Raw genomic sequence first — 9,292 nt, forward strand, 5'->3', positions numbered from 1 at the left:
TTCGAGAGTGGGGGTAAAAATCTCGTAGTGGGGATAATCAGCTGATATGAAAAATTAAAATCAAATAAGCATAGAATGACTCAACTTTCTTGTATTCCATTTTTTATTCATTTATATTTTTTATTTATATAGTTAAGTAAACTATCTGTTGTAATAATATCCTTCTTAGAAGCATTGTGTCTTAGGAAGGATCCTCTTGTATTTGTATTTACTTGTTATTGTCAAATAAAGAAAATAAAACATTAAGCATTAATAGGCGAGTTTTAGCTCGCAATTTTTTAAATTCTGTAAAATTTTCAATAAGTAGGGTACTTTCTATATTTTTAAAAGCTTTTTCTTTTATGCTTTCACCTATTTCACTGCACCACCATGGGACACATTTCTTTTTAAACTGACATTTAGGGATAGATTGGGAACTTGCGTCCAAGATTATATTATTAAAATTGGCTATACTCTCATTAATATCATTCATTGGGACATTTCTTGAATTTTTGATGAGATTTCTTGGTATTTAACCCAGTCTGCTTTACCATATGCCCAGGGTTTGGATATGTCAGAAGGAGAAAAATTTAATGAGGGTAATTCTGATATAATAATGGGGAAGTGGTCAGAAAAATTTAAATCATTGTGGGTTAGCCATTTTAGGTGTGGAAGGAGAGTATCAGATGCAAGGGATAAATCAATGTGTGTGAAGACTTTATGGGTTAGGTTAAAATGGGTTGGAGACCCATCATTTAAAAGGCAAAGGTTATTATTGTTGAGCAAGAAATTCTCAATAATATGGCCAATTATCTATGTGTGAGGGCTACCCCATAAAGAATGGTGAGAATTGAAGTCTCCTACGATAAAACAAGGTTTAGGGAGTTGATTATAAAGTGATTGTAAATATGCTATGTGTAAAGTAATATTGTGAGAGATATATACATTGCATATAGTAATGAAACCAACCCCATAAAGAATGGTGAGAATTGAAGTCTCCTACGATAAAACAAGGTAGGGAGTTGATTATAAAGTGATTGTAAATATGCTATGTGTAAAGTAATATTGTGAGAGATATATACATTGCATATAGTAATGAAACCGTCATTCAAAAGGCAAAGGTTATTATTGTTGAGCAAGAAATTTTCAATAATATGGCCTCTATTATCTATGTGAGGGCTACCCCATAAGGAATGGTGAGAATTGAAGTCTCCTACAATAAAACAAGGTTTAGGGAGTTGATTATAAAGTGATTGTAAATGTGCTATGTGTAAAGTAATATTGTGAGAGATATATACATTGCATACAGTAATGAAACCAAATGAAGGGTGGAAAACTTTGACAGCCACAGCCTGTAGTTCAGTGTGAAGGGGGAGGGGAATAGAGTATAAGGACTTGTGAACAAGTGTTATTACACCATTAGTTCCTGAACAGCCACAGCCTGTAGTTCAGTGTGAAGGGGGAGGGGAATAGAGTATAAGGACTTGTGGACTAAATCGGGACCATTATACTTTCTCTCCAATCGTTTGGTCTGATGGTCTGACGTTTGGAAGTCTGACCTACAGTTCTCTCCCATCGTTCATTATACTTTCTCTCCAATCGTTTGGTCTGATGGTCTGACGTTTGGAAGTCTGACCTACAGTTCTCTCCAATCGTTTGGAAGTCTGACCTACAGTACAGGAGAAAAATGGAGCTCGAAGGTAGGGGGGTGGCCTAGACCCCAATTTTTCGGACTCTGACATACAGTCAAGGAGAGAAATGGAGCCTCGCCCCTCCCCCCCTAAATGGCCGCAGTTATGGCCTACTCAAATTTTCATTTTTTCATGTCCTCCCGCCAATAGGGGAAGCACCAAAAATGGGAAATTCGTATCGATTGGTGATTTATTTTGTGCTTCAAATAGGTCCCACTAATGATTCATATTGAAATTCAGACCCAAAAATGAAATTTAAACATTGGGTTCTGATGGCCTCCGGGGGTGAAATGGATGTTTCGAAATTTAATTTTTGTGAACGGATTTTAATGTGAATCATTAACGGATTTTAATGTGACCTTTTTGAAGCACAAATCACCAATCGATATGAATTTCCCATTTTTGGTGCTCCCCCTTTTGGCGGGAAAACATGGTAAAATCTAAATTTGAATAGGCCATAACTGCGGCCCTGATTGTTGGATCGAGCTCAAACATGTACCAAAGTACTACTTATTTAAGACGTTTGATATGATGTATCACAAATAGGAGGTCCTCATTTAGGATTTTAAATTGGTTTCCCTGGGGCTGCCTTTGAAGGGCCCTCCAAAATTTTGAGTACCTCCCAAAATTCTTTATCAAAATCAAGAGCTGTATGCAAAATTTCAACTTCCCAGGGTGTTGGCTTCAAAATTTCGACAACAGTAAAGAATTTAAAACGGTGGCCTGGGACTTTATGAACACAGTGTACAAAACTATCAACTATCGCAACAAAATACTAGGCTTAATGTCTTCATTTCCTGCGAGGGTCGGAGCTATGGTCAAGGCTCCGTGAGGATGCTTCTATTCATTAGCATGATTTGCTTAATTTCTTTTGGTCCGTACTAGGTGGGAGTCGTTGGTCGTTTCTCCGTTTTGGACGTCTACTTACAATCAAGCAAATCAACGACTTTTAACAAATTCTTTCTTAAAAAGTTATTTATCGTTTATTTTCAATTGTTTTTCAGCTTTCGATGATTTGTTTGAAAAAATTTCGTTATTAAAAATACAATGAAAAAAGTACTTGATTGGAAAAAATAACAACAGAAACCATGCCAAAATACAGAAATCTACATACAATGAGGCATTTATAAGATATTCAAGGCGTTCCCAACTTTTGGCGAACCTTGTATTTAAAAAGTAACGTTTAAACTCTGGTTAGTGATATCATTTTAAACTTTGCCATTCAACAGATCACCGTGGTATTACTCTGACTTGGGATGCACTACGGTAGCATCTTGCTTGTCCTCAGCACTCATATCCTTATCTCCCCAACCCCATACATCACCATGGCTTCCATCACCTGTCCGTTGAGCGCGAGTCCTCACCATATCTGAACTTACGGTTTTCAAATCGTACGCCCAGCCGATGCGAGCGAAGAAATCTATGAACGCCGTGGTGAAGTTAGTGCCGTACGTTCCTAGCTCAGAGGTCTTGTAGTCCCATGGGAATACGTGGTGATAGTTGTGCCAGCCTGAGGGGAAAACAGAGTTGAGATTACCAACAAAATGAAGATATTCCAGGTTTTGCATTTGATACATCTATTTGTTTAGAAAGCGGTAGGTAATATTGAAAAATATTAATTACCCATTAAAACACATTACATTTTGTACTGGAAATTGAGTAAATGATATTATGTTTAAAATAAGTGGCGAGGTTGACGTCACAGAACAACTTGGAGTCAGGTCTACAAAATCACTTATTGAAACCAGTTTTTTTAGCCCGTCCTTCCTTTATTATTACTATAGTAATATAAAAGGTATAGTGGACAAGCTATTGTATTGACTTCGGTGTTGTCTGTCTGTCTGTCCCCGTAGAAGGACTTATCCAAACCTGGTCAACCTATATATCAAATTAAAGGTCTTATTACCAGGAACACAAAAGTGGTGGTACTTTTGGGGGTTTTTTTTTCACATTTTCTCACACAAATGAGCTCTGATCTTGAAATCTGTCACAACACTTCAGTTGTTATTTTAAGACTGGTTTTAGTGTCACCTATATTAAGCTACGCCGAGCAAGGCCAATAAATGGATGGGTGACTTAAACCTTATATTGGGAATAAAGGGAGAATGGACTCTAGTCTTGATTTTAAATCATTAAGTACATGAAAGTAAAATTGAAAAATCAAATCAATAATAATACTTAATAAACTGAATATCAAACAAATTAGGCAGGTACATAGGTACTGATTTTCTTTAATCACAATTGATTTTTTTTTTAATATTGAGGAGTTCATAAGCACTTCATGACACTTCACCTAAATCAAGATGTTGTTTTTGGATCAAGAGTTTTTTACTTCATGTAGTCCAGAATTAAAACATGAAGAGACTGGACATTCACAGTTTCATGTGCAATCCTCTTGACAAAATAAGAAGATACCTAGAATCAACTCACCACAGCAGTGTATGTGTAGAGGTGATAAAAGAAGAGACAGTACTGGTTGAACTATTTTTTCTGTTGATCAATAATCTCCTGACAGTCTGGTTGAGTATAATGACTGCAGTGAAAAATATGCCAAATTTGGTCCATCTGAAAAAAAGAAAAAATAAAGTAAAATAATAATTAAAACACAGAAACACCAGCCTAGTTAGCTTAGTTGGTAGTGTGTCTGCCTTGTAAGCGCTAGGCTGTGGGTTTGATTCCCGCCCAAGGCGGATTTTATCCTGATGGGATAATGTTTGTTCTCCGAACGGCTGGCTTTCTCCTATCCTGTCTTCCTTCTCTCTTCGATTTCGGGATGATAAGACCATAGCAGTTACAGTTCCCTGAAAAAAATAAAGTAAAATAATAATTAAAACACAGAAACACCAGCCTAGTTAGCTTAGTTGGTAGTGTGTCTGCCTTGTAAGCGCTAGGCCATGGGTTTGATTCCCACCCAGGGCGGATTTTATCCTGATGGGATGTTTGTTCTAGGAACGGCTGGCTTTCTCCTATCCTGTCTTCCTTCTCTCTTCGATTTTGGGATGATAAGACCATAGCAGTTACAGTTCCCTCTGTCAAGCCTCTTAAAAAAAACACACACACAAACTAGCCAGCTTTTCGTGCTGAAAAAATTCTATGGAGGGAAAAAAATTTCTAACGTTAAAATTTTGAAAATTACCGCTACTGTCCGCAATAAATCTGTCTGTGTACAAAGAGGTTTCGGAGAAATGAAAGTCAATGCAGTGTTGCCAGATTACAAAGGCAGAAAACCCGCCCTAAATTTATGGTACCCTCTTCTACCCCGTACCGTACCCTCTTCTACCCTACTTTATCGCACACTTTTGACCATTCCGAGGAAAAAAATGGTATTAAAACAAAAATAAAAAAACGACCCAACGTTCTAAATCGGCGAGAGGACAGAATGGGAGAAAGCCAACGAACCTTGATAAAGTTTGCCTAGGGTGGGACTCGAACCCGCGATCCAACAGTAAGAAAAATGAGAAAATTATCAAAAATTTGATAAAAAATTTCGTCGAGGGAAAAAAATTTCTAACCGTCTAACGTTAAAATTTTGAAAATTACCGCCACTGTCCGCAATAAATCTGTCTGTGTACAAAGAGGTTTCGGAGAAATGAAAGTCAATGCAGTGCTGCCAGATTACAAAGGCAGAAAACCCGCCCTAAATTTATGGAATTACCGTACCGTACCCTCTTCTACCCTACTTTATCGCACACTTTTGACTATCTATTCCGAGGAAAAAAATATTAACACAAAAATAAAAAAACGACCCTTTGGTCTAAATCGGCGAGAGGACAGAATGGGAGAAAGCCAACGAACCTTGATAAAGTTTGCCTAGGGTGGGACTCGAACCCGCGATCCAACACTTGGAAAATAGGCGCGCTAGCTGATTAGGCCGGCGACTGGCGAGTTCTGTCGTTCTCTAACTTTACATATTTCGAGTATTGATACTTTTGTCCTGATGATTGATAGAGGGAACTGAGGTCTCACCTCAAAATCAGACAGGATATTTGAAAGGCAGTCGTTCTAAGAACATCACAACGGGCGAGAATCGAACCCGCGACCCAACTCTTACAAGGCAGGATCACTAACCCCCAAGCTAACTAGGCTGGTACGAAATGTTAGCTCTTCTCCTGAGGAAATTCAAGTTGAGAAGTGAGGTCTCACCTCAAAATCAGACAGGATATTTGAAAGGCAGTCGTTCTAAGAACATCCCAACGGGCGAGAATCGAACCCGCGACCTAACTCTTACAAGGCAGGATCACTAACCCCCAAGCTAACTAGGCTGGTACGAAATGTTAGCTCTTCTCCTGAGGAAATTCAAGTTGAGATAAAATGAAAACAATCACAATTACTGTACTGGCAAATAATAAAATAAATAGGTGGCATTATCTAATATAAATTAAAACGGCCTCCCAGGATGAAAACAGAACAAGAACAGCCCAAGGGTTCAAAAATATTCCCTCAAATGCCAAGATGAAACAGGAAATTCCAGGAGTTTTAAAATTTTCAAAGGGAGATATTCCAGGAGTTTTAAAATTTTCAAAGGGAGATAAAACAGGGATTGGACGACATGTAGAAAAATATAAAAAATAAAATACACATAGGGGGGAGGGGAGCTACTGTAAACACGTTTGACAGCAACCATTTTGATTTGATTTTCCTTCTTTGGCAAACAAGATTCTATTGTTAGAGCACAGGGGAAGATACATACAGCATAAAACCAAGTACATAAAGTTCTGGCATAATAGCCTACAATTAAACAGATAGCAGTAGTGTGGAGATCACAACTACATGACTACAAAAAAAAAAAAGATATGTATGGGATAAGGGGGGAGCAAATAATAATATAGGAGCAACAAAAAAGCCATGGAGGGTTAAAGTACACATTTAATATTTTGATCCAAATATTGGCATTCTGACTACAAAAAAAAAAAAGATATGTATAGGATAAGGGGGGGAGCAAATAATAATATAGGAGCAACAAAAAAGCCATGGAGGGTTAAAGTACACATTTAATATTTTGATCCAAATATTGGCATTCACATCTCCATGTGGTATGTCTTGAGAGCTGTTGGGTATCACTTGGGTAAGAGTTGAGATATGTGTGGAAACATCTTAGTATTCCTCAGCACCTTCTCCTTCTCCCTCAACGGAGTCCATGCCAACCTCCTCATAGTCCTTCTCGAGGGCAGCCAAATCTTCACGGGCCTCGGAGAACTCTCCTTCTTCCATACCTTCTCCTACATACCAGTGAACGAAAGCTCTCTTGGCATACATCAGATCAAACTTGTGGTCCAGACGAGCCCAGGCCTCAGCAATAGCGGTGGTGTTGGACAACATGCACACAGCACGTTGAACCTTGGCCAGGTCACCTCCTGGGACAACGGTGGGGGGTTGGTAGTTGATACCGACCTGTGAACAGAGAATACATTAAATTTATGTTTGAGACAACTATCAGATTTTTTTTTTTTTTTTTTTAGATCAACAGGTGCGTTGACATCCTTGGGCACAACATCACCTCGGTACAACATACAACAGGCCATGTACTTGCCATGACGTGGGTCACACTTCACCATCTGGTTGGCAGGCTCAAAGCAAGCATTGGTGATCTCCATCACAGACAGTTGTTCATGGTATGCCTGGAAAACAAATTGAAATTGGGTTTAGAATTGTTTTGAAAAGTGTTCAGTAGAGAATTACTAAAAAGAGTAACATGTTATTGAATAAGTAAAGTGGGGTAAAGGACCAAGACTTCCTTCCATGACATTATGTAAGTAAGGTATATAAATCCCTATCCCTGTTCTCCCTTGACTCTATGATGTGTTCTTATTCTTACCTTCTCAGCAGAGATGACTGGGGCATAGGTGACAAGGGGGAAGTGAATTCTGGGGTAGGGTACCAAGTTGGTCTGGAACTCTGTGAGATCAACATTCAGAGCACCATCGAACCTCAGAGAAGCTGTGATGGATGACACAATCTGGCCAAGGTCTGGAACTCTGTGAGATCAACATTCAGAGCACCATCGAACCTCAGAGAAGCTGTGATGGATGACACAATCTGGCCAACGTCTGGAACTCTGTGAGATCAACATTCAGAGCACCATCAAACCTCAGAGAAGCTGTGATGGATGACACAATCTGGCCAATGAGTCTGTTCAAGTTGGTATAGGTGGGTCTCTCAATGTCCAAGTTACGTCTGCAGATGTCGTAAATGGCTTCGTTGTCAACCATGAAGGCACAGTCGGAGTGTTCCAGGGTGGTGTGAGTGGTCAGGATGGAGTTGTAGGGTTCAACAACAGCAGTGGAGACTTGTGGGGCGGGGTAGATGGCAAACTCGAGCTTGGACTTCTTGCCGTAGTCAACAGAGAGACGTTCCATCAGGAGAGAAGTGAATCCTGAGCCAGTACCACCTCCAAAGGAGTGGAAGATGAGGAAACCTTGGAGACCTGAAAACAGAAAGGATACATTAAAATATCTCAAACAATTGGGAGTCAGGAGTCATAGTGTTATAAATTTGACCAAAAACAATAGAACTAAAATTGATATTTTAAATCTCATCCAGGCATTTCCCTTTTGGATGGACCTTCTCTTTATGACACCTCCACAATGGAAGGTCAAAGTCCAAGCCTTGCCTACAGTACAGGAAACTCACCAGTGCACTGGTCAGACAGTTTTCGGATTCTGTCAAGCACAACATCAACAATTTCCTTTCCAATGGTGTAATGTCCTCGGGCATAATTGTTAGCAGCATCTTCCTTGCCAGTGATCAGCTGTTCAGGGTGGAACAACTGTCGGTATGTGCCAGTTCTAACCTCATCTGAAAATAACAAAATAATTCATTCAATTGGTGTACCAACCTCAGTGGTGTAGTGGTTACTGCGGTGGACTTCGGATCTGGAGGTTGGTGGTTCGAGTCCAAGTCAAGCCATAAAATTTAGCGTAGTGCATTAAGCAGGGAACGACATTTCTGGGATTCGAACCCCCACCCATCACACTCATCATCACAGTAGAGGAGTAAAAATAGACACACTCAACCGCTCGGCCACTAAGACGTTTGTTTCCGAGACGCACAAAACTTCTTTATTAATCAACTCGATCGAAAAGTTTGAAATTTTCCCCTAAAAGTCACTTTTTAGTCCGTCCTTCCTTTATTATTACAATAGTAATAACAAGCTGGGTCCGTCCCTCCGGGAATTTTTTAGGCCGAATAAAACATTTTCAAATGATAAAATTATGTTTAAAAAAATGACCTCTCTGGGATTCGAACCCCCACCCATCACACTTATCATCAGAGTAGAGGAGTAAAAATACACACACCCAACCGCTCGGCCACAAGACATTTGTTTTCGAGACGCACAAAACTTCTTTATTAATCAACTCGATCGAAAAGTTTGAAATTTTCCCCTAAAAGTCACTTTTTCCTCTCTAGCGGGTCTCCCTTTAGTGCTAAGAAGATGAAACGGCACTTCTCCTCGACGAGACCTTTCCGGAGACACCTTAATCATCTTCCCACCATTTGTAGAACGGGCTGTAGGCTTGATTAATTGAATCGGGTGAAAAGAAAAAAAAAAAAAAAATCGCGATTTTCAAGATTTTTGAGCCTATCAGAAAACCGGTTAAACAAATCGTAGAAAGTTCGGGTTT

The 9,292-nt window shown here is 39.3% G+C and overlaps 1 protein-coding gene, 1 long non-coding RNA gene and 1 pseudogene across 4 annotated transcripts in view; all 3 read right to left on the reverse strand.

Moving 5' to 3' along the window:
* Nucleotides 1-293: 293 nt before the first annotated feature.
* Nucleotides 294-1,082, reverse strand: LOC113468738. The gene is made up of 2 exons (XR_003392385.1): nucleotides 945-1,082; nucleotides 294-805 (listed from the first exon to the last, which is right to left on the reverse strand). It is a non-coding gene; the product is annotated as an uncharacterized LOC113468738 (long non-coding RNA).
* Nucleotides 1,083-2,726: 1,644 nt separating this feature from the next.
* Nucleotides 2,727-9,292, reverse strand: part of LOC103512361 (acyl-CoA Delta(11) desaturase-like) — a 26,209-nt gene continuing 19,643 nt past the window's right edge. For all 3 annotated transcript variants that reach the window (XM_008477126.3, XM_008477124.3, XM_017445379.2), the window contains exon 6: nucleotides 2,727-3,180. In XM_008477126.3, coding sequence (XP_008475348.1) covers nucleotides 2,912-3,180 — 269 coding nt within the window. In that variant the 3' untranslated portion in view covers nucleotides 2,727-2,911. The remainder of the gene's footprint in view (nucleotides 3,181-9,292) is intronic.
* On the reverse strand, nucleotides 6,600-7,629 carry LOC113468737 (annotated as a pseudogene).

This window comes from Diaphorina citri, unplaced genomic scaffold (genome assembly GCF_000475195.1).
Source record: "Diaphorina citri unplaced genomic scaffold, Diaci psyllid genome assembly version 1.1 scaffold830, whole genome shotgun sequence".
Taxonomy (NCBI): Eukaryota; Metazoa; Arthropoda; class Insecta; order Hemiptera; family Psyllidae; genus Diaphorina; species Diaphorina citri.